Consider the following 25,663-nt stretch of genomic DNA (forward strand, 5'->3'; position numbering starts at 1 on the left):
ATCTTTAATCCAGTAAGTATACTAGGACATGTACCAGATATTGTATTATTAAGCTCTGGGGATAGTTTGATATAATCCTGGCCATTTATAGAGCTTCTACCTTACTGGGAAGAAACAAAATGAAACCAACAAATATAACATCTGCCCCTATAACCTGTATAATAAAATACTCTAACAAAAGAAGTATAAGAGTTGAGAAGAAGAGTATTAGAAGAAAAGTGAAACTTTCTGGGCTATTATATTAGATAATAGTGAGAAATAATAAAAGTATAAAGTAGAGCAGTGGTTCCAGTGATGAGGAAGGCGTAAATAAAAATATTTAGAGCCCTGGCCGGTTTGGCTCAGCAGTTAGAGCGTCGGCCTGCGGTCCAGAGAGACCCGGGTCCGGTTCCTGCTAAGGGCACGTACCTCGGTTGTAGTTTGTCCCCGGCCCTGGTTGGTCGCGCGGGTGGCAGCTACTTGATGTGTCCCTTTCACGTCGATGGTTCTCTCTCTCTCTTCCTCTCTCTCCCTCCCACTCTGTCTGAACAAAAAATGGAAAAATGTCCTCGGGTGAGGATAGATTAAAAAAAAAATTAAAAAAATTTAGAATTAAAAAAAAAAAAAAGACAGAATTTAGTGGCTAACTACCGGGAACTTCAAAGTTTCTGGGATGTAACTGAAATAGAAAGACTGTCAGGGACACAAATATGTTTAAGATCTTTCAAAGAACAAAGATATAGCCCTGGCCGGTTTGGCTCAGCGGTTAGAGCACCGGCCTGCGGTCTGGAGAGACCTGGGTTCGGTTCCCGCTAAGGGCATGTACCTTGGTTGCAGTTTGTCCCCGGCCCTGGTTGGTCGTGCGGGTGGCAGCCACTCGATGTGCCTCTTTCACGTCGATGTTTCTCTCTCTCTCTGTCTCTTCCTCTCTCTCCCTCCCACTCTATCTGTGCAAAAAATGGAAAAATGTCCTCGGGTGAGGATAAAAAATAAATAAATAAATAAAGATACAAAGATATAGACTAAGGAACTCACTAAAGCTGAATCTCCTGGCCAGTCTGGCTTAGAGGTTAGAGCATCAGCCCTCAGACTAGAGCGTCTCGGGTTTGATTCCTGGTTAAAGGCATGTGTACCTGGGTTGCAGGTTCAATCCCGGTCCTAGTCGGGGTTGTGCAGGAGGCAACCAATCGATGTCTCTCTCTCATATCAATGTTTCTCTCTCTCTCCCCCCACCTCCCTTGTTCCCACTCTATCTAAAAATCAATGGAAAAATATCCTTGGATGAAGATTAACCAAAAATAAAATAAAATAACTTTAGACACCTCCATCCTTGTCAAACTTCAAAAATAATTCTAGGCATATCAAGTTCAATGTCTGGAAAAAAAGGCTGACAAGAAATTCAAAAACACATTAACACTGGTTTGTTTAGATGCTGCTGCCTTCTTTACATTTTCCAAATGAAATATAATGAGAAATAAACAGAAGGGAGTTAAATATATACACACACATATATGTTTAAATATGAAGAAAACAATTATCAAACTTTTAGAAGGCATCTCTATTATGTTTTCAACTCATTAAATCACAAAAAAGATCATTTCATTTGACATATGAAAACAAAAAGTTTCTGTATTATAAGAAAGCAAGTAAGAGTTTAAGGAAGTTCTTTTCAGCAATTTTTTAAAAAAAATGTTTTTAATGATTTGTAGAGAGAGAGAGAAAAACATGAATCGGCTGCCTCTCAAGTGCCCCCTCATGGGGATCAACCCTGAAATCTGGGCATGTGCTCTGACTGGGAATCAAACCAGGACCTCCTAGTTCATGGTTCAGTGCTCAACCACTGAGCAACACCGGCTGGGCTATTTTCAGCAATTTTTTAGAACAACAAATTTCTTCTTTTTTTAGTCCTCACCTGAGGATATATATACTTTTTATTATTGACTTTAGAGAGGAAAGTGGAAAGAGAAACATCAGTGTGAGAGAGAAACATAGAGTTGTTGCCTCCTGCAAGCAACCTGATGGGATAAAACCTGCAACCTAGATATGTGCCCTGACTGAGAATCGAACCCACTAACCTTTTGGTATACGGGATGATGGATGCTCCAACCAACTGAGGCACCCGGCCAGGGCTAAACAACAAATTTCTTTTTTTTTTTTTTTTTTTTATCCTCACTCGAGGACATTTTTCCATTTTTTGTACAGATAGAGTGGGAGGGAGAGAGAGGAAGGGAGAGAGAGAGAGAAACATCGACGTGAAGGGACACATCGAGTGGCTGCCACCCGCATGACCAACCAGGGCCGGGGACAAACTGCAACCGAGGTACATGCCCTTAGCGGGAACCGAACCCGGGTCTCTCCGGACCGCAGGCGGACGCTCTAACCGCTGAGCCAAACCGGCCAGGGCAACAAATTTCTTTATTTAAAAAAAAAGAGCCAGGCAAGTTCCTAATATTATCATGCTAGTAGATGAATCAACTGATACAACTTGTAAACAGGCACTAGGGAAAAAATTCAACATCACTAGTAAGCAAAAACATAAAACTTAATCCAGGGAAAGGTCAATGTCCATAAAAATGTGCATAATTCAAAAATGCAATTTGACAAATATTCATCAATAAATTACTTATAATAGCAATACAAGAAATGGGTTTAAATGTAAACATTAAAGATACTGTCAAGTAACCTGATGGAATATTAGGCAGTCAGTAAAAATTATGGTTAAATGAAGTATAACACTTCTGAAAACACTTCTACCAAAATATCACTAAACAAACTAAGGAACAAATTACATGCGTACTTGAATAAAGCATGCTAAAGAAATACATACATTTTAAATAAAATAGAAGAAAAGATTCCAAACTGTTGAATGTCATAGCGGGTGCTATTAGCTTTGGTTTTTTGTTACTTTTGGGTATTCGTTTTTTAAAAAATTATGTTTTCATTAATTTTTTTAGAGAAAGAGAAAGGGAGAGATAGAAACATCTATGTGAGAGAGAAACACTGATCAGCTGCCTCCTGCATCCCCCCACTGGGGTTTGGCCCACAACCTGGGCGTGTGCCCTGACCGGGAATCGGACCAGCCACCTCTTGGTGCATGGGTCGATGCTCAACGACTGAACCACACCAGCAGAGCTTAAAAATGTTTTAATTGGCCCTGGCCAGTTTGGCTCAGTGGCAGAGCATCAGCCCATGGACCAAAGAGTCTCAAGTTCAATGCTGGTCAAAAGCACATACCTTGGTTGCGGTTTGTCCCCAGCCCTGGTCAGGGTCATGCGGGAGGCAACCACTTGATGTGTCCCCTCTCACGTTGATGTTTCTCTCTCTCTCCCTTTCCCTCCCACTCTAACTGAAGATAAATAGAAAAATATCCTCGGGTAAGGATTAAAAAACACACACATGTTTTAATTGGCCCTGGCTGGTTTGGTTCGGTGGTTAGAGCACTGGCCCAGGAACTAGAGAGTCCCGGGTTCAATTCTGGCCAAGGGCACATGCCTCAGCTGTGGTTCTTCCCTGGCCCTGGCTGGGGTCGTGCAGAAGGCAACCAATCAGTGCCTCTCTCTCACATTGATGTTTCTCTCTCTCTCTTCCTCCCTCCTGCTCCATCTGAAGATAAATGAATAAATATCCTCAGGTGAGGATTTAAAAATCAATGTTTTGATTGACTTTTAGGGGGAGGGGGGAGAGAGACATCAATTGCCTACCTCCTGCTTTAGTCCCAAGGGGGAAATGAATCCACAAACTGGGTATGTGCCGACTGGAAATCAAACTGAGCACCTCTTGGGGCATGGGACGATGTTCCAACCAACTGAACCACATTAGCCAGGGCTGCTTGTTGGTATTTTATTTATTTATTTATTTATTTATTTATTTATTTATTTATTTTTCAATTCTCATCCGAGGACATTTTTTTTTCTACTTATCTTCAGATAAGAGTGGGAGGGAAGGAAAGAGAGAGAAACATCAACTGGCCGCCTCCTGCATGCCCCCCACTGGGGATTTGGCCCACAATCTGGGCATGTGCCCTGACCAGTATAATCGAACCAGCGACTTCTTGGTGCGTGAGTCAACGCTCAACCACTGACCCACACCAGCCAGGCTGATCATTAAAATGAATAAAAGCCATTACACACACTGCAATGCACTTTTTTTTTTTCTTTTATCCTCACCCGAGGACATTTTTCCATTTTTTGTTCAGATAGAGTGGGAGGGAGAGAGGAGGAGAGAGGGAGAGAGGGAGAGGGAGAGAGGGAGAGAGAGAGAAACGTTGACATGAAAGGGACACATCGAGGGGCTGCCACCCGAAAGACCAACCAGGGCCGGGGACAAACTGCAATCGAGGTACGTGTCCTGAGCAAGAACCGAACCCAGGTCTCTCTGGACCACAGGCCGACGCTCTAACTGCTGAGCCAAACTGGCCAGGGCTGCAATGCACTCTTAATGGTGTAGCTGGACAGACGTAGGTTTGAACCCACGTTTCACCACTTACTGGCTGAGTAACCTCCCTTAGCCTTACTTTCCTCGTCAACAAAACAGCAAAAAAAGATATAATTATATTGAACTAACTAATAAATTAATAAAGTGTACCTAGCATTGCTCCTGGCACACAGGAGATACTCAATAAATCACTGAATACTAGGAAAATAAAATACTAAGCTTAAACTTAGCAAGAAATGTGGATCATAAAAAATAACGAAAGCATAATGAGTCAATCAAAATTAAAATCCCAAAAGGACTTATTTGGAAAACCTGACAAAATGCGCCAAGTTCATCTTGAAGAATAAGAGACTACCCAGGAAAACATTTTTAAGTAGTAATGAGGGAAAATATTAAAACTTTTATAAAAGAAAGTTATTAAAATAAACTACCATAAAAACAATAAAAAAACTCAAAATAGAAAACAAAATTTTAATTTTCTAATAATCAGTTAATGCTACTTAAAGCAAGAATCTTTTTCCCCACATCATATTGGCAAAGACTGATATCAGTGGGAGTATAAATTGCTAGAATTCTGAAATTCAGGCTAGCTGTAAATATGAAAACATTAAATGTATAAAGCCTTTGACCCACTACATTTCTTTAAAACAAATTTTTTTTTTAATCTTCATCCAAGGACATGCTTTTTTATTGATTTTTAGAGAGAGAGGAAGGCAGAGAGGGCGAGAGAAACATCAGTTGCGTCCTGAACGTGCCTAACTGGAAATCAAATCCACAACCTTTAGTGTACAGGACGAAGTTCCAACCAACTGAGCCACACCAGCCAGGACTCAATTTTTTGGCTCAGTTGGCTGCAGTGTCGTCCCATACACCAAAGGATGGCAGGTTCGATCCCCAGACCTGTGTCAGGCATGCGGGAGGCAGCCAATCATCAATGTGTCTCTCTCCCCACCTTTCCCTTCCTCCCTTCCACTCACTAAAATCAAAGGAAAAAAAATCCTTAAGTGAGGATTAACAAAAACAATAAAAAAAGAATCAACCGCCCCAGTGGGGGGCATGCAGGAGGCAGCCTATGGATCTCTCTCTCACATTGATGTTTATCTCCCTCTCTCTTCCTCTTTAAAAAAAATCAGTAAAAACATATTTAAAAAATAAAAGAATCAACCACCCTGGCCAGTTTGGTTCAGTGCTTAGAGCTTCAGCCTGCAGACCAAAGGGCCGAAGGTTCAATTCCCAGTCAAGGGTACGTACCTGGGTGGCAGGTTTGATCCCCATCCCTGGTCAAGATGCATGCAGAAGGCAACCAATCTATGTCTCTCAGTCTCTCTCTCTCCCTCTTCCTTCCTCCCTTCTATACTCTCTAAAAACCATGGAAAGCCCTGGCCGGTTTGGCTCAGCGGTTGGAGCGTCAGCCTGAGGTCCAGAGAGACCCGGGTTCGGTTCCCGCTAAAGGCACGTACCTCGGTTGCAGTTTGTCCCCGGCCCTGGTTGGTCGTGCAGGAGGCAGCCACTCGATGTGTCCCTTTCACGTCGATGTTTCTCTCTCTCTTCCTCTCTCTCCCTCCCACTCTATCTGAACAAAAAATGGAAAAATGTCCTCGGGTGAGGATAAAAACCATGGAAAAAATATCCTCGATGAGAGAGAACATTGACTGGCTGCCTCCGGCATGCCCCCCACTGGGGATCAGGCCCACAACTTGGGCATGTGTCCTGACCAGGAATTGAACCGGCAACCTCTTGGTGCATGGGTCGACACAACCAGTGAGCCACACCGGCTGGACGACACTTCAACAACTTTAAAGTAAGTGATTAAAATTCTATTTTTAATTGAATGGGAAGACTACAAGGAATGGAACTTTTATTGAGTTTGCCCTAATACGTGTTGAGCACCTATTATGTGCTCTTATATGTTATCTCTTATTTAATTCTAATAATTCCATAGGGATAAATATTAGTATTAGTAATATTAGTATTAACCCTCTTTTACACATAAAGTAAGCTCAGAGAGGATGAAGAACTTTTCTCTTGCCCTGGCTGGTTTTCCTCAGTGGTTAGTGTCAGCCCTTGGACCAATGAGTCATGGATTTGAATCCGGCCAAGGGCATGTACCTTGGCTGTGGTTTGTCCCTAGCCCTGGTCAGGGTCATGCAGGAGGCAGTCTGTCGATGTGTCCCTCTAATGTTGATGTTTCTCTCTCTCCTCCCCCTCCACTCTATCTGAAGATAAATAGAAAAATATCCTCCAGTGAGGATTAAAAAAAAAGAACTTGCCCCTAAGTCATATAGCCAATAAGAAACAAAGGTATGATTTGGACCCTAATATCTCTGCCTATAAATCCCATGTGGTCACTCTCCGTCCATACTAAATACAATATCTCATTTAGGACAAGCTTTTTCTTTCACAAATGATCTTCAATCAATTACTGCTAGTTTCACAGTTGGAGTTATTTCATCCATGATATGAAATAAAAAATAGCTAAACATTCAACCTATATTATACAGAACATGAGATATTAATCTATAAAAACAATACATTAAAAAAAGAAAGAAAATGCCCTGGCCAGTTTGGCTCAGCCGTGAGAACGTTGGCCTGTAGACCAAAGAGTCTCAGGTTTGATTCAATTTCTGATCAAGGGTACGTACCGCAGTTGTGGGTCCAATCCCTGGCCCCAATCAAGGTTGTGCAGGAGGAAACCAATTGATGTGTCTTTTTCACATGGATGTTTCTCCCTCTCTCTGTCTCCTTTCCTCCCTTCCACTCTATCTAAATATTAATGGGAAAATATCCTCAGGTGAGGATTAAAAAAGAAAGAAAAAACAGGACTTCAGGTTTAAGATCTTATAGTTCATCATCTATAACTTCCCATTCAAGAGAGTACTAATCAAGTGGGAAAATTCATCCCAATTTCCCAACAATTTTGTGGATTTTTATATTGTACTTTCAAAGAGTCATTTCATTTCCCCTCATAACAGCAGCATAACAAATGGGAAGAAAAACAGTACTCTTTAATAATGAAAGGGCAAGAAAAGAAATGGAGGTCGGGTAGAGGGGAATGTAAAAAAAACAAAACACAAGAGAATTCGAGGGTCCCTTTCACATTGATGTTTTTCTCTCTCTCCCCCTCCCACTCTATCTGAACAAAAAAAGGGAAAAATGTCCTCGGGTGAGGATTAAAAAAAAACAACAGACGTTGGCCCTGTGTGGCTCAGTGGACTGAGCTTCGTCCCATGGACTGAGAGGTCCCAGTTCAATTCCCAGTCAGGGCACATGCCCGGGGTTACAAACTCCATCTCCAGTAGGGGGCATGCAGGAGGCAGATGATTGATGTTTCTGATTAATGCTTCTCTTTCACATTTCTTTCTCTCTCTCTCCCTCTCTAAAAAAAAAAACAAACATATATATATGTAATATAGATTTAAAACACAAAGAAATAAAGAACAAGAGACATGACACAGTATGATTCATTTATAAATAGAACCATTCAGGTGCCATAGATTTCATTATCAGTCTACATTTCAGCTTGGGCCTCATGGTAATTTTGAACCACAACTAGAAAAGCCTTTGAAACCTGACTTCCTAACTGAACAAAAAGATTATGTTTTCCGCCCGGGCAGTGTTGCTCAGTGGTTGAGCGCCGACCCATGCACCAAGAGATCACCGGTTCAATGCCCAGGTTGTGGGCCCGATCCCCAGTGGGGGGCATGCAGGAGGCGGCCAATCAATGTTCTCTCTCATTGATGTTTCTATCTCTCTCTCCCTCTCCCTTCCTTTCCCTCTAAAATCAATAAAAAAAAAAATTTAAAGATTATGTTTTCCAAGTATAATTTTTTTTTTTTTTTTTTTTTGTACAGATAGAGTGGGAGGGAGGGAGAGGAAGAGAGAGAGAGAGAGAGAGAAACATCGATGTGAAAGGGACACATCGAGTGGCTGACACCCGCACGACCAACCAGGGCCGGGGACAAACTGCAACCGAAGTACGTGCCCCTAGCGGGAACCGAACCCGGGTCTCTCCGGACCGCAGGCCGACGCTCTAACCGCTGAGCCAAACTGGCCAGGGCTCCAAGTATAATTTTTGTATCTTTTTTGTCCTCTAGGTACAACCTTGTTTTTTTGTTTGTTTTTTTTAAATCCTCACCCAAGAATATTTCCCCACTGATTTCTAGATAGAATGGAAGGAAGAAAAGGAAGGAGAGAGAGAAACATCGATGTGAGAGAAACACCAACCAGTTGCCTCCCTTATAACCCCCACTGAGGTCCATCAAGGATCAAACCTGTAACCCATGTACGTATGTACCCTTGACAGGGAACAGAACCCAAGGCTCTTTGGTCCAAGGGCCAACACTCTAACTGTTAAGCCAAAACAGCCAGGGCAACAATCTTGTACAGTATGCAGAGCATAATACCAGGTACCTCCAAACAATCCTCTACTTGGGTCCTGGGATACTTTACTTGAATGAAGGTCTTCAGATGATGCAACATTTAGTAGTCCTTCAGTATATTCTCATTAAGAGAATCATTCTGGACAATGTTATCTATAGTACTGAGGCTTTAAGGGACCTAACAAAATGTAAAGTTTGCTAAAAGTTTGATCCTTGTCATTTTGGAAAGACACAAATTTCTTGTCTGTTAACACAAACAGCATAAAATTTCTTTGCAAGCAAATCAATGATTAAAACCAAACAGTCCATGGAGTAAAAATATTCAATACCATAAAAGAAGTGCAGAAAATAAAGATTCCTATTTCACGTAACCCCTATTACATGTGCCTATTTGTTAAGTTTAAATACCTACTTCTTAAATTTTTATAATAAGGCACATCTAGATTATGTGATATAATATTTTGCAATGTCTCCATTTTGGCTATTGCAATAAAAATTTTAAGATTTAAGTCAATTAGATGTCAGAATGTTTTCAGGAATAAATCAAAAGAACCATCCGTAATTAAGTCTAGATACATCTGAATGTTTCTTATTTCGATGAAAAATAATACAATGGGCATAACCAATGGACATAAATAACAATACTGTGAAGGGGGGATGGGAGCAGGGAGGAGGGTGTCAATGGGGAAAAAAGGAAAAACACCTGTAACAAAAATAAACAAATAATAATAATAATACAATGTGGTAATATGTTATTGCTTTTATTAAGACAGCTCTGAAAAAAACAAGAAAAAAGACACCTTTGACTGGGTATTTCACTAAAAGATTAATTACCACTACACCAAGATGCTTGGCCATGTTACAATTTCCTAAGAATCTGCATAAGATAGAAATGAAACCATTGTTTGGGATATCAGGACAACTGTCATTTTCTAGGGCTCACAGGTGTCATTTACTTAATTACAAAAAGGGAAATGTTTGCCAGCATCTTTGCTTTCTGTGTCTTTTATGTGTAAGTAATTAAAACAAGGAGATAAGCAATTACCAGTCACTATGAAGAATGATTTATCTTTAAAAAGCATGTTCAAACACATTGTGTATCATAACAATTTTTCTTGGTGCAATCCTAAGCAACAGTAATTCATGTTTCTTTTTTATTTTATTTATTTACTTATTTATTTTTATCCTCACCCATGGACATATTTCCATTTTTTGTTCAGATAGAGTGGGAGGGAGAGAAACATCGACATGAAAGGGACACACTGAGTGATTGCCACCCTCATGACCCAACCAGGGCTGGGAACAAACTACAGCCGAGGTATGTGCCCTTAGCAAGAACCGAACCCGGGTCTCTCTGGACCGCAGGCCAAAGCTCTAACCGCTGACCCAAACCAGCCAGGGCTCTTCCTGTTTCAAGTCTTAACCCTTAAGGTCCATTTTAAGCATCTTATTTGACAAATATGCAAGATTTAAATAATATAGAAGCAGCTGGATATCAGCTACAATGCATTAAAGATCTTGCTCCACCAGGTTCAGAAATTTGGAAATAATGTTGTAAGAAAAATGTTCAGCCTGACCCATGCACCAGGAGGTCACCAGTTGGATTCCTGGTCATGGCAAGTGTGCAGATTGTGGGCCAAATCCCCAATGGAGGGCATGTGGGAAGTGGCCAATTGATGTTCTTTCTCATTGATGTTTTTCTCTCTCTCTCCCTCTCCCTTCCTCTCTCTCTAAAATCAATAAAAAGGAAAAGAAAAAAGAAAACTATTCAGATAGAAAAGCTTAAAATGTAGTTCTGACTAAAAACACAGTATAAAAATGTAAGTTTTTTTTATCTTCACCTGAGGACATTTTTTCATTTTTTGTTCAGAGAGAGTGGGAGGGAGAGAGAGGAAGAGAGAGAGAGGAACATGGATGTGAAAGGGACACATGGAGTGGCTGCCTCCCACACGACCCAACCGGGGCTGTGGACAAACTGCAACCGAGGTACGTGCCCTTAGCGGGAACTGAACCTGGGTCTCTGTGTACCGCAGGCCGAGACTCTAACCACTGAGGAAACCAGCCGGGGCTAAAAATGTAAGTTTTTAAAAAATATTTTACAGCAGCTAAAAGCAAAGTTACAAAAAATTACTGAATTTCCTTAAAAAATTAAAAATAGACTTGTCATATGATCCAGCAAACCTATATCTGAGTATATATCAAAAATAATTCAAAGCAGTATCTCAAAGAGATTTTTTTTTTTTTTTTTTTTAATCCTCACCCGAGGATATTTTTCCATTTTTTGTACAGATAGAGTGGGAGGGAGAGAGAGGAAGGGAGAGAGAGAGAAACATCGACGTGAAGGGACACATCGAGCGGCTGCCATCCGCATGACCAACCAGGGCCGGGGACAAACTGCAACCGAAGTACGTGCCCTTAGCGGGAACCGAACCCGGGTCTCTCCGGACCGCAGGCCGACGCTCTAACCGCTGAGCCAAACTGGCCAGGGCGAGATTTTTTTTTTTTAATGGGGAGAGAGAGAGAATGAGAAACATAGATGTTACAGAGACACATCGATTGGATGCCTCTTGCACAACCCTGACCGGGGGCCAGGGATGAAACCTGCAACCCAGGTACATGCCCTTGACCAGGAAACAAACCCGAGAACCCTTTGGTCCATAGGCCGATGCTCTAACCACTGAGAAAAACCGGCCAGGGCTCAAAGAGTAATTTTCACACTTAGGTTCACAGCAGCACTATTCATAATAGTCAAGAAAAACTGCCCAATTGTGAACAGATAGATAAAGAAAATGTGGTAAACGCGTACAATGGAATATTACCCAGCAGTGAAAAGAAAGAAAATCCTGTTACATGCTACACTGTAGATGAACTTTGAAGACATTATACTCAGTTAAGTAAGCTAGTCACAATACTCTGTGATACTACTTACATGACATATCTAAAGTAGTCAAATTCATAGAAACAGAAAGTAGAATAACAGTTGCAAAAGGGTGAGGGGAGAGGAAAATTAGAAGTTTAATGAAGATAACAATGTCAGTTTTGTATGATGAAAAAGTTCTGGAGATCTGTTGCATAACAATGTGAATATACTACTAACCACCACTAAATTATATACTTGAAAATGGTTAAAAAGGTAAACTTTTTATGTGTTTTTTACCACAATTAAAAATAATTATTTAAAAAATAACTATATGCCCAGCTGGTGTGGTTCAGTGGTTGAACATCGACACATAGACCAGGAGGTCACTGGTTTGATTCCCGGTCAGGGCACATACCTAGGTTTCGGGTTCAATCCCTGGTTGAAGGAGGCAATTGACTGATGTCTCTCTCTCACATTGACATTTATGTTTCTCCCTCACTCTCTCTCCCTTCGTCCCTTCCTTCTTCCCTCCCTCTCTAGGATAAAAAAAATTAATTAATTTTAAAAATATTAAAGGACATGACAGCATTTTAAATTAAAAATACATAAATAACCTGATAATATATAACACAGTACCAGAACACAATAGTATAAGGTCAAAATATTTGTGGCCCTATTATTTCATATACAGAGTGGTAAAAGTAGGTTTACAGTTGTGAGTAGACAAAACAGACTTTACTCTTGTATTATATATTTTTCCATACAAACAACTGTAAACCTACTTTGGCCAGTTCCTGTATTTTGCTGTAATGCTTGGGATTAGCTGTAAGAAAACTGGTCCCCTCTGAAGTGTACTAAGTGTAGGTAACTGTAGCACAACAGCAACTGATGCACTATGAAGACAAGGACCTTATCTGTTTCAATTAATTCCAAGAGCCTAGCCCATCTGACACACAATACATGTTCAATAAACTCCGCTAAATTTATGTATGAATGAAGCATCAAAAACTGGAACCCATTTTGACTGTTACACTTTGCATCTAATTCTTAAGCCTGCTGAGGGAAATTATATTACTGAGTACACTAGTTTTCAGCAAATGCCAATGTAAGTTAACTGAGCCATGAGTATTATTGAATTTCTTAATAGAATTTAAAGCTAAACAAGGAGACCATTCAAAATGTGATAATGCCAAACCAAAGAAATTTCTTCATAATGTGGAAAATTGCCAAATAGGTTGCAGGCTTTTTACCTTCTGTATAAAATTTTTAAAAACTTTTTTCCATGAGTGTAAGAAACTGCCAAAGAATTCAAAGCAGAGTACTTCCAGATACACCATCAGTAACCATGTAGAGCCTGGACAAAATTGAGCCCTACATGGCCTTTATTTTATTTACTTACTTAAAATTTTTTTTTCTTTCCTTTATTGATTTTAGAGAGAGAGGAAGGGAGAGGAAGAGATAGAAACATCAATGAGAGAAAACATCAATTGGCCGCCTCCTGCATGTCCCCCAGTGGGGATCAGGCCCATAACCTGGGCATGTGCCCTGACCCGGAAACGAATTGGTGACCTCGTGGTGCATGGGTTGATGCTCAACCACTGAGCCACACTGGCCGGACCCTACATAGTCTTTTTTTTTATCCTCACCCGAGGACATTTTTCCATTTTTTTTGTTCAGATAGACTGGGAGGGAGAGAGAGGAAGAGAGAAACATTGACATGAAAGGGACACATCGAGTGGCCGCCACCCGCACGACCAACCAGGGCCAGGGACAAACTGCAACCGAGGTACGTGCCCTTAGCGGGAACCGAACCCGGGTCTCTCTGGACCGCAGGCCGACTCTCTAACCACTGAGCCAAACCGGCCAGGGCTACATAGTCTTTAAAAGGGTTGTTAAGCCCTGGCCCGTTTGGTTCAGCGGTTGGAGCGTCTGCCTGCAGTCCGGAGAGACCCAGGTTCGGTTCCCGCTAAGGGCATGTACCTCGGTTGCAGTTTGTCCCCGGCCCTGGTTGGTCGTGCGGGTGGCGGCCACTCGATGTGTCCCTTTCACATCGATGTTTCCCTCTCTCTCTCTTCCTCTCTCTCCCTCCCACTCTATCTGTACAAAAAATGGAAAAATGTCCTCGGGTGAGGATAAAAAAATAAATAAATAAATAAAATAAAAAGGGTTGTTAAGCCCTGGCCGGTTTGGCTCAGCAGTTGGAATGTTGGCCTGCGGACCAGAGAGTCCCAGGTTTGGTTCCCGCTAGAGGTACGTACCAAAGAAAAAAAATAAAAATAAAAGGGTTGTTAAGCCCTGGCCGGTTTGGCTCAGTAGTTGGAGCGTCAGCCTGCAGACCAGAGAATCCCAGGTTCGGTTCCCACTAGGGGCACGTACCAAAGAAAAAAAAACAAAAGGGTTGTTAAACCATATACAAAACAGAAATGAAGAGGGTAAGGAAAGGCAGGTCCTAAGAAGGAAGTTCCAGAGTAACATGAAAAACAACAGATGGCCCTGGCCGGTTTGGCTCAGCGGTTAGAGCATCGACCTGCGGTCCAGAGAGACCCGGGTTCAGTTCCCACTAAGGGCACATACCTCGGTTGCAGTTTGTCCCCGGCCCTGGTTGGGTCGTGCAGGAGGCAGGCACTGGATGTACCCCTTTCACGTCGATGTTTCTCTCTCTCTCCTTCTTCCTCTCTCTCCTTCCCACTCTATCTGAACAAAAAATGGGAAAATGTCCTCAGGTGAGGATAAAAAAATAATAATAAAGTATGTTTAAAAAAAAAAATAGATGGAGAGCAATAAAGAGATAAGGTTTACTATAAAAATGTCTCAAGCATATCAGGGAAGAAATAGGAACAGTCAGGAAAACAAATCACATCTTCCTAATTGTCAAAAAGGGGTGAGGAGGGTAATACCCCACCCCCAATATGACCAATATGACATAGCTGACCTTCATGTATTCAAAGACTGATTATATCTTTGATTTCTCTTTTGTCATCTTGTTCCTCCCTTCATTATCATTGATTTAGAAATTAAATAAATTCAAATTAATTAATCTGGTTACAACAAATTCCGATTCATAACAAAGTTTATAAAGAAACTAATGATTGGCCCTGGCCAGTTTGGCTCAGCGGTTGGAGCGTCGGCCTGCAGTCCGAGAAACCCGGGTTCGGTTCCCGCTAAGCGCATGGGCCTCGGTTGCAGTTTGTTCCCGGCCCTGGTTGGGTCGTGTGGGTGGCAACCACTCGATGTGTCCCTTTCACGTCGATGTTTCTCTCTCTCTCTCTCCCTCCCACTCTATCTGAACAAAATATCAAAAAAAAATGTCCTCGGGTGAGGACTAAAAAAGAAAAAGAAAAAGAAAAATCTTAAAAAAAAGAAAAAAAGAAACTAATGATTGCCCTGACTGGTTTGGCTTAATGGTTCAGCGCATCGCCCATGAAACTAAGGTCCATAGGTTCAATTAGATCCCTGGCCCAGGTTGAAGTCATGCAAAAGGCAACCATTCTCACATGGATATTTCGCGCGCTCGCGCGCTCTCTCGCTCTCTCTCTCTCCCCCTCCCCTCCCTCCCACTGTAAATTTTGTCAAGACCTTTGGCAAGTCATAGAATATTTCTACATCTTAGGTTGTCAGAATGAGAGTACTGGAAGGGATGAAAGTTTCCAGATCTAGCAACCATCAGTTTAACTGCTATTACCATGACTAGTCTGGTTTAATTGTATTAGGTTTGCAAAGAGCTGTAACTTTTAAGCCATCAAAACAGGGTCAATTCAATAAAGAACTTGCTTAGAGGGGATAAATAGTAATGGAAAAAATAAAATAAAACTAAAAAGATCCATCTCAATAGCTTTTTTAAACTTAGATTATTAGCAACAAACATTTGCTTACCTACAAAAATCATTTAAAAAACTTTTCCAGGCACACACTTCTAACTTTGTTCTCTCATCTCTTAAAGGGCAAGTCTTTATTTAGTGACCTGGGTATTTTATATTTTAACTCCTTCTTTGAAATTGTTAAATTATTGTTTATTATGTACATAGATACTGCATAAAGAGGAGGATTCAGTCTAAATTAGATAGGCACATCCAAACTTGTTGAACAAGTAATACCACCTAGTTTCCATAAATCATTCAGAGTTTTAAAAACATTGGAACAAAAGTACAAATTCAAATTATAGCCCAGATCTGCAACCAACTCTAAAAAATACTCTTTCTACGGAAATTTTTTCAGGGTCTTCTAAGGAGAACAATTCTAAAAACCTAGCATGGTACTAACAATATAGTCATAGTGTGGACAAATAAGTTTTAAAATAATCCTTTTGAACACCAGGGCCTGTTATGTTAAATATAAGAGAAAGGGATAGTACTACTGTGACACACCTTCTGTAAGAAATATGAAAATATGCTTGTTTTTCAATTAAACAGCAAAGTGAAAATTTTCAACTAATTATGTATTGTTTACAGACACACAATAAGTACCTTACAAAGCATTACTTACAAAAAGCATTACCTACGTAAAGTTTTTCTACAGATGTTCATCTTACATTTTAAAACATTTTCAAAGAAAGCAAACAAAATAATTAGAAGCAAGAAATGACCAGAACTAAATTTTTAGTGGTACCATTTATATGCTACTTTACAAAGTGGAACAATTAAAAGGAAAAGGTAGATATGAGAACTGAACAGATACTAGTTTTCTGAAACACTAGGCATCCTTGTGCTCGTTATTTAATTAAGAACTAAAATGGCCACATTACACAATGCAACGTGATTTAACAATGACGTCATTTACCAAAAGCCACTGGAATGAATAAATAGGAGCAACGAACAGAAAAAGTCTAAAGACTGTCTTCTCAGTCTTTTCAGATCAGTCAAGACACCTAGGTTTTAAAGACCTTTTCTACTTAAAATAATTTCAAAAGCATTAATATCACCCTAAGAAACAAATATAGTATTTGATCAAGAAGACAAATGATACAGAAACATTTGACATTGTATTTGATAAAGTGTATTATTTTAAGACAGGATATTTTCTCATAAGACCTTTTACACTAGAAAAATTCTGAACACATTTAAATAATTTAAATCTACTTATGACTAATGTTCAAATGCACTAATCTAAAAATACAAGTTTTTAACAAATTAGGTCTCAGCAATATGACCCCCAGTTTAGTGATACTGTTGGCAAACCAACTCTGGTATCACATTCAACTTAACTTCTAAGAGAAGACATTTTCCTGACCCCGATAAAACCGAACAGATGTGAAATTTTTATTTTTAGTGCCTGAAATTTGCTTCTTAGTGAATTATAGCTATCAAGGAAGTATGTTCTATTCTCCTGCCAAAGCTCTGCCCTGCACTCTTTATTAGGCAGAACTCCCCTGAAGTCACCCAAATTCAGTCTTTCAAAGCTGGCCCCCACTCAACCTGGGGTAAGAGTTTTCAGGACTTAGCAGTTGCTGAAGACAAAACAACAACAAAAAATCAAAATCCTGAAGCTTTAAACTGAAAAAACAAAAACAAGATCTATGAGTGTGACTACAAAATGAGAGGAAAGGGTGCTGATAAAAGGGAAAGGGTATTAAAAAGAAAAAAAAGCTGCTGATAACTTTAAAAATAAAGCAAAAACTAGAAGCCCATAGATCATTTCACTGTCTGGAAACTAAACTTAGTTTACTGGGTGGTCCCTTCCTCACTACTACCCACCAGGATCAGAACCATGAAAAACAGGAATACAGAGGTGGCTGATTTGTTTCTAAGTTTGTGCCTTTGCCTGTGTATTCAGCAAACAGAAGTAAACAAGAGTGAAGGTCAACAGGAGAGCTTACACTTTTTTAAAAAAGATTATTTTTAAAAAATAATAAATGTAAACAGACTAAGTGAACATCATGGAAGCTGCAGTCTTTCACAACCATGTTCTTTTTAAGTGCTATCTACATACCTATTCTACCACATCACACTACCAAAAGATTTGAGTTTTTCTAGTAAAATAACTATATACCAGAAAAGGGGGTAAAATGAGACACTTTGTTGCTGCCAGGCAACAGCTGAACAGCACTAAACTTCAAGGAAATAATTTTATTATCTGTCATTAAGAATGAAGTCAGATCAACTGAAGGGGAAAAAAAAAAAATGTTGCACAAGTATGACTAACCAGAAAGGAGGAAACTTTTATCTTCAGAAACCACTATTAATGAAGCAAACAACCTCAACTCTCACAAAATGGCCTTTCGGTGCCCCATCTCATTAGTGAATGTCAAGCTGCTGCTACCTTACAGAAAGGCATGCATTTTCTTGAGCTCAGAGACCATCAATAACAGCTAGGTAGCCCTATCCTATGACATATTAAATGGCAGATTTCCCCAGAGCATGATTTAGCAATGAGAGTGCCGCATAACTATTCCTCAGAGCTTATGTTATAAACCTTTTAGAAATTGCAGGGATCCAAATTGTTATTAATGGGAACAATCCCACAGCTTTGCTTTCCTTTGAAGAGTAACTGCTGGATACAACCTCAGAACATAGAGAGACCAAACATGCTAATGCAGATTACACAGAAAGTATCTACTTTTCCAAACTGTTAATTTCAGTTTTTTTATTAAACTTTCTCCATAATTTGTAGCCTATATAACACTTGCCTATATAAGCTCTAGAGCATTAAATTTCAAAGAAGCAAATATACACATTTTAATGATCTAAAAGATTTCTCAAATCCAGGCTTAAAATTAACAGGTAATGAAATGCCCTAGACTAGGAGAACTAACTACAAGCCCAAACTCTAGCTGTAGTCTCATCACTTAAGTGCTTTTTAGTATCTTAATGTCCTCATTGAGAAAATAAAGCAGTTTACTAGATTATTTCTTAGTTACCTTCAGCTCTAACTTTCTAGCCTAAGATCACTAAGAAAACTTCTGTCTTGTTAAAGTTCAAAATTTAGTCATTTTAAATACACCACAAGAATGTAAGAAAGTTAGGGAACTTGACCCCATCAAATTTTCTAAACCTGCAGAAGGCAGGAAATAGGGTTGCCTATTATCCTCACTTATTTAAGAAATGGAATGAAACACTGGAATAAAAGTAAACAATGTATACACCTACATATATTCTAATAGAGCTAGAAGTTCAATTGAATTAAATAACTTCCCATAATAATTTTTTTCTTTATTGATATTTAGAGAGGAAGGGAGAGTGAGAGAGAGAACATAAATTGGCCACTTCCTGCATGCCCCCCCCCTCGGGGACCAGGCCCACAACCTGGGCATGTGCCCTGACCCAGAATCGAACCAGTGACCTCCTGGTGCATGGGTCAATGCTCAAGCACTGAGTCACACCGACCAGGCCCCATTATAATTTTTATATATTACTCCAGAATATTAAAATATGTGCAGTATGTATCCTTTTATCATGCTTTAGTAAAGATTAGCTACCTTGTGATGGGATTTAAAATTTTAGCCCTCTATGATTTGGCTCAGCAGTGAGAGCATCGGCCCACGGACCAAAGAGTCGTGGGTTCAACTCCAGCAAGGGCACATACCTCGGTTTCAGTTCGGTCCCGGCCCTGGTTGGAGTCGTGTGGGAGGCAACCAATTGATGTCTCTCTCTCTCTTTTCCTCCCTCTCACTGTATCTAAAGATAAATGAAAAAATATCCTCGACTGAGGATTAAAAAATAAAGAAATAATAATAAATTATAAATATACTATACCCTTTTTAAACTAATATGGCTTAAATTTCAAATTAACTAATTGTGTAATTTAGTTCAAATTCAATGACTGAACATTGTGGTAAACTGATTCAATACACATTCCAGTAAATATATCTTTTCCCTAAAGACTCTTTTTCCCTTCAGTGTTCTTATTCCTAATTCCTCTCAACTCCACCTCTCTATTCCAGGCCTCGTCCTGGCCCCCCAACCACAAACTACTTTCATAGCAGTCTAGAGAGTGGTTCTCTTATCTAGGATGTATCAGAATAACCTAGGAAGCTTATTAAAAATATACATTCGGCCCTGGTGGTGTTGCTAAGTGGTTAGAGTATTGGCTTGAGGACCAAAGGGTTGCGGATTCGATTCCCGATCAAGGGCATGTACCTGGGTTGCAGGTTTGATTCCTGGCCATGGTCCGGGCACATGTGGGAGGCAACCAATCAATGTGTCTCTCTCTCCCCCTCCCTCCTTTCCATTCTCTCTAAAAATCAATGGAAAAAATATCCTTGGGTGAGGCTAAAAAAAAAAAAAAAAGGAACTTTTTTTAAATGTTAATATAAAAAAATACATAGACACACACACACATTAGTGTAAGGGGAGGTGAATGGACTCTACTTTTAAGGTTACTAGGAGTTTAAAAAATTACACCTTGAGTAACCCAGCTTGCTCAGAGTAGAACACCCTGGTTAACTAAAAGTTAACCAGAGAGCCCTTGCCGGTTTGGCTCAGCAGTTAGAGCTTCGTCCTGCAGATCAGAGAGTCCCGGGTTCGGTTCCCTGCTAAGGGCATATACCTCAGTTGCAGTTTGTCCCCGGCCCTGGTTGGGGTTGTGTGGGTGGCAACCACACTCGATGTGTCTCTCTAGCATCATCATTGTTTCTCTCTCCCTCCCTCCCTCCCACTCTATCTGAAGATAAATGCAAAAAAAATTGTCCTCGGGTGGGGATTAAAAAAAAAAAAATTAACCAGAGAAGTTTTTTTTTTTTTTTAATCCTCACCTGAGGACATTTTTCTATTTTTTGTTCAGGTAGAGTGTGAGGGGGAGAGAGGAAGAGAGAGAGAAACATCGATGTGAAAGGGACACATCGAGTAGCTGCCACCCGCACGACCAACCAGGGCCGTGGACAAACTACAACCGAGGTACATGCCCTTAGCGGGAACCGAACCCGGGTCTCTCGGGACCACAGGCCGACGCTCTAACCGCTGAGCCAAACCGGCCAGGGCAGAGAAGTTATTTTGTTGGAAAAAATCCTCCTGGAATCCGTTATGTCACTTTTCCCCTCACTTAGGAGTTACAGTTCTTCATGAGAAATATCTGATGACTTAATAACTGTCCTATAAATAAGTCAAGTTTACAATCAATTCTTACCCTACAGAAAAGTAGATCCTACAGGCCAAAAAAAAACCCTCACTCAAGCTAAGATTGATTTTTGTTTTTGTTTTTTTAATTTTCTTTTTCCTTTATTAATTTTAGACAGAAAGGAAGGGAGAGGGAGAGAGATAGAAACATTGATGAAAGAGAACATCGATTGGTCACCTCCTGCATGCCTCCACTGGGGATTAGGCCCACAACGTGGGCATGTGCCCTGACCGGGAATCGAACTGATGACCTCTTGGAGTGTGGGTCAATACTCAACCACTGAGCCACGCCGGCCGGGCTGATTTTGTTTTTTAAAGGGTTGTAAAAAGCAAATTAGAATATGTGACTAAGACCATATGTAGCCCACTAAACCTAAAATATATACTGTCAGGCCCTTTACAGAAAGTTTGCAGATCCTTGTTCTGTAGTACTAAAGGCACTGGAAGTACATAGATCCCAAAGACAATGCCCAGAAGTACTCCTTTCTCATCAGATTAACTGAAAAAAAAAAAAGTTTACATTAAATCGGTTCCAACTGACTTAAATAGAATCATTACTATTTCTCTCTCTCTTTTTTTTATCTTCACCCAAGGACTTTTTTTTTTTGCATTTATCTTCAGATAGAGCGGGAGGAAGAGAGGGAGGAAGAGAGAGAGACATCGATGTGAGAGAGACACATCGAGTGGCTGCTACCCACACGACCCCAACTGGGGCCGGGGACAAACTGCAACTGAGGTACGTGCCCTTAGGGAGAACTGAACCCAGGACTCTCCGGTCCGCAGGCAGACGCTCCAACCGCTGAGTCAAATTAGCCAGGGCTCATTGCTATTTCTATAATTGACTTGCCTAAATGATTAGCCCTCAAGAAAGTGTCACTCCCTTCTTTGGAATCAAGAGTTTCAGCTGAGGAGCTAGTTAGCTGTGGAAATAAATGCAAAAAAATTAGAAACCTTACCTGGGGCATTTGCTATAGTCAATGGCAGGCTTGGAAGCTGGTGCACCTGGATTCCTGAAGCACCCAAAGCACTGAGGTTAATAGTCTGGAGGCCAGGCATGGAGGAGAGTTGAGCAGCATTCACAGTGACTGTGCCCGCAGGGATAGAGGCAGCTGAGGCTATGGGTGTAAGGGTGGTATTGCTGCTGCTGGTCTGACCAAGGGAAACACCCTGCATTGGGGCCAAGGTGATTGTCTGGGCCTGTGGGTTTTGAACTTGGAGGTTCTGCAGCTGAAGAGTCTGCCAACTGACCTGTCCATTGGGCCCCACTGTTGGTGTCCGGATGATGATGGGGCCAGAGTTCGGAACAGCCTGAAGCTGGAGGTTCTGGAGGGTTTCCTGGGAGATAGCTTGAGTTGTAAAGGTCTGCCCTGACAATGGTGCTGCTTGAAGAGCTTGGAGGGTCTGTCCCCCTTGAACTAGCTGAGGCTGGATAAGAATTTGTTGTTGCTGTGACTGCTGGTTTTGCTCTCCCTCTTTTTGCTGACTTGCTTGCAGTGAACCTCCAGATGTCTGGTTCTGCTGGATGTTCAGAGCATCAGATCCCTGTAGCCCACTGACCCTCTGGGGTGTCTGGCCTTGAGAGTTGGTCCCTGCTGATCCGCTGGTGGTAAAGTTCATAATTCCCATGTTGCTGGTGGTAGTAGTTGTTGAATAGCTATTGGCATTGGTGAAAAAGGAGCTGGAACTAGCTTGTGACGATACCAAACTGGCAGAACTAATGGCAGTCCCTGAGGTGACAGGCTGTGAGCCGCTCTCCTGGGACCCAGAGCTGCTGATTGTGACTGCCTGAGAGCTAGGGGTCAAGGTAGCTGCAGAAACGCTGTTAACAGGTAGCAAGGTGATATTCCCATTCAGGGCCACCGGCACATTGGTCACATACTGAGTCTGTCCTGAGAGGACATTATTAGTCAGTCCTTGAAGGGGAACAGCTTGCTGGAGTAGATTTGGCATAGCAGCAATGATGTTGCCTCCACTTCCTCGATTTGTGATGATCTGTTGGTTTGCACCTGGTATGATCTGTATTTGACCAGAACCATCCTGCTGCACTTGGGCCCCAGTGGCAGCGAATTGCAGCTGTTGCCCATCAACCGTCTGGAACTGTGGGATTACTTGATACTGAATATTAGGCATTACACCAGGTAATCCTGTCAAGACTTGCTGGTTCTGTAAGTTGGAGGTGGCAGCCACAACATACTGCCCACCAGAGACGGTACGATTCTTGGAAGACTCACTGCCATTGCTGCCATTGGTACTGTTGCCACTCTGTTCCTTTGAGGTAGGAGTAGCCCCAGAGGAGGAAGAGATGATCTGCCAGCCATTGGCACCCTGTGAGAGTTGTGTAGCTGTGAGGTCAAGCTCACCTGTGCCCCCTGACTGGCTTGGACCCTGGGAATTGTTGCTGTTTTCATTGGGTGATTCAATTCTGCTGCAAGTTGCTGCCAATAGAGCCAAAGGGGATGGCTGTGATTCCTAGCCAAAAAAATGAGAGGAAAAGAATTAGTTTTGTGACATCAGCTGCCAGTCTAGGGAGTAATATACAACACATATACACCGAAACAATGCAGACAAATAAAGAGAAGAAAAAAGTCTCTATTGCTAAAATTCTCAACTTTGGGGAATCTGCTGTAGTTACTTTCCTATCTATAAAATGGTCAGCCCCTTCCTAAAACTTATTCTGTGATAAGACTACATCCAAGACTATGTACATCCTCTCAACACCTTCCCCACTCTGCCCTGATCATTACTTACCTGTCCTCCTCCTCCTCCACTGCTGCTGCTGCCTGTGCTGCTGCTTCGAGCCTGAGAAAAGCCACCACCACCATTACCATTGCCCCCATTATTGCCACCAACTCCTTTCTCAATCTTCACCACAGCTGTCATTTCATCCATGGAGTGATCTTGGTCTAGAAAGAATTAAAAGATAAACAATTTAAAACTGGGGGAATAAAAAGGGTAAGGTGAGAAAGGGTAGAGGAGATTATGAAAAAAACAGACATGACTAACAGGAAGGTGAAAGATGGAAGAGAAGGAACAGTTGTAGGACAGATAGGACATGAACTAGACTCAGTGATGCCAAAACTGGGCCTCAACTCTCCTCTGCACAAGCTTAAACTCAGAAAACATTGAAAAGATGCTTTTGGTATAGGAAATGTGAAAAACAGTGAGCATGTTTAAAGTTTCACTGTAAGAAAAAGTATCGGGGAGGGGGGAAGGATGGGTTAAAGCAAAAAATAACATCTATGTGTATTGAAATCGTGCTAAAATTAGGTTCAAAGGAGATGGAAAAACAGAAAAATTCAAATATAAAAAAGTAACAAGAGGAAAGACGAGATAAAAAGTGTGACTGCGGAAACATTTGTGAATACTGGTTAAAAGACTAAAAGGGTCCAGGGATTAGAAATCTGGAGGTTTCCGGGCTGACTGAGGGCGGACCCTAGAGGGAAAGGGCGGTTTCGGGGTGAGGGGCGTGGAAAGGGCGGGACGGAAGGGGGGGAGGGGAAACCTACGGGGGGGGAGGACCCTGGGGCAGGCGGCGACCAGAGGGCGGACCAGGGAGGCGGTTGGCTCGGGCGGGGCCTGCACTACTCGGGCCGCCCCCGCAGCTCCAGCCCCCGACGGGAGGAGCCTCAGGCAAGCGGCCGAGTAGTGGGGGGTAAGGCCCGGCCCCCCGTGGCCGGGGCGGGCAGGGGGCGGGCGAGGCCACGCTGCCCCCTCCCCCGGGGCGGGCGGCCCATCCCCCTCCCCCTCAGAGGCCCCGCCACTGCCCCTTCTCCCTCCCTTCCCTCCGCCCCGGGCGGGACCAAGGCCGCCGCCGCCGCCTCCCGCCCGCCCCCCCTCACGGCGGGGACCGCCCGGTCGGCCCTCGCGCGCGCCCCCTCATTCCCTACCACCCCTAAGCTTGAAGTGGAGTCATCCTTACCGCTCATGGTGGCAGCTGAGGGACGAGCTCAAGGGGGTCCTGTCCGGGGGGGTTGGGGGGGGCCGGGAAAAACGCGGACGCTGACGAGGCAAGCGAACCCGGACCGGACAGGGAGGGGGGGGTAAGGAGGAGGGAGCAGCGCGCCACAAGCCCGGTCTAGGCTCCACCCCTCCGCTGCTGCCCCGCCCAATGAGGGAGGGAGAAAGGAGGGACTTGCAGAAGAAAGGCGGTCAGGTAACCCAATGGCAGGACTCGCTTGCTTTCTAAGGCGGGTAAGACAAAGTTGCGTGCCCGGTGTCCGCCCTAAAAGGCCTCCTCCTAAGTTTTAAGACCCAATAAAAGATGCAGGAAGTGAAAGTGGGCGGGACCTAAAATGACAGGCTTGGGAAGAAACCAGTCAACCGACAGGCGGGCTCCCTAAGAGGTAACGATAGGAACAGCTTTGATTAGAATGACAGAACAACGACCAACCAGAACCTTGGACGCCCCTGAGCAAAGTCCTGGTGGGAGGAGAGATAAGAAGTAGGCAGGAATGGGATAAAATGAAGCTGATCAAAACCAATGAGAAATCAGGCGGGCAGCCAGGAAAGTTATGATTGGATTAACGCTGAAAAAAGACAAGATAAGACGCAAATTGACGGGAACTAAAAACCAATTAAACGCCGAATGAACTCTGAGGGCGGGAACTTAGAGTAGGCAGAGGAAAACTGGCGTCTCCGTCAGTCACTGAGTCCAATGAGGAGGCGAAGGAAGACCGGCACCGCCTCCATCTTGGCCAATGGACGTTACTAAAACAGCTTGTTACGGGGGAGGGAACAGGGCTGTGCCAAGAGGAGTCAGTCGCCATATTGGCTCTCTTCACGGGACGTCTTTGCAGTGACTAGATGATACGCTTCAGCGAAGCCTTTCAGCTCAACAAGTGTCAGGGCCAGGAAACTCGAGGCGCAGTTATGCCTCATCACCAGGGTTCATTTGAGTCTTCATTTAAAGACCTTTGAAAGTACTTCTCAAGTCACTCCTCCCAGGCCTGGTCGATAATGAGGCA

The 25,663-nt window shown here is 42.3% G+C and overlaps 1 protein-coding gene across 1 annotated transcript in view; it reads right to left on the minus strand.

Annotated features, from left to right (window-relative positions):
• Nucleotides 1-24,723, minus strand: part of SP1 (Sp1 transcription factor) — a 41,040-nt gene extending 16,317 nt beyond the window's left edge. The window contains exons 1-3 of the mRNA XM_036251041.1: nt 24,619-24,723; nt 23,448-23,602; nt 21,656-23,168 (exon numbers count right to left, since the gene is read on the minus strand). Of these exons, the coding sequence (XP_036106934.1) occupies nt 21,656-23,168; nt 23,448-23,602; nt 24,619-24,625 (1,675 nt within the window). The 5' untranslated portion in view covers nt 24,626-24,723. The remainder of the gene's footprint in view (nt 1-21,655; nt 23,169-23,447; nt 23,603-24,618) is intronic.
• Nucleotides 24,724-25,663: the final 940 nt, after the last annotated feature.

The sequence above is a fragment of the Molossus molossus genome, unplaced genomic scaffold (genome assembly GCF_014108415.1).
Source record: "Molossus molossus isolate mMolMol1 unplaced genomic scaffold, mMolMol1.p scaffold_m16_p_10, whole genome shotgun sequence".
In the NCBI taxonomy this organism is placed as follows: domain Eukaryota; kingdom Metazoa; phylum Chordata; class Mammalia; order Chiroptera; family Molossidae; genus Molossus; species Molossus molossus.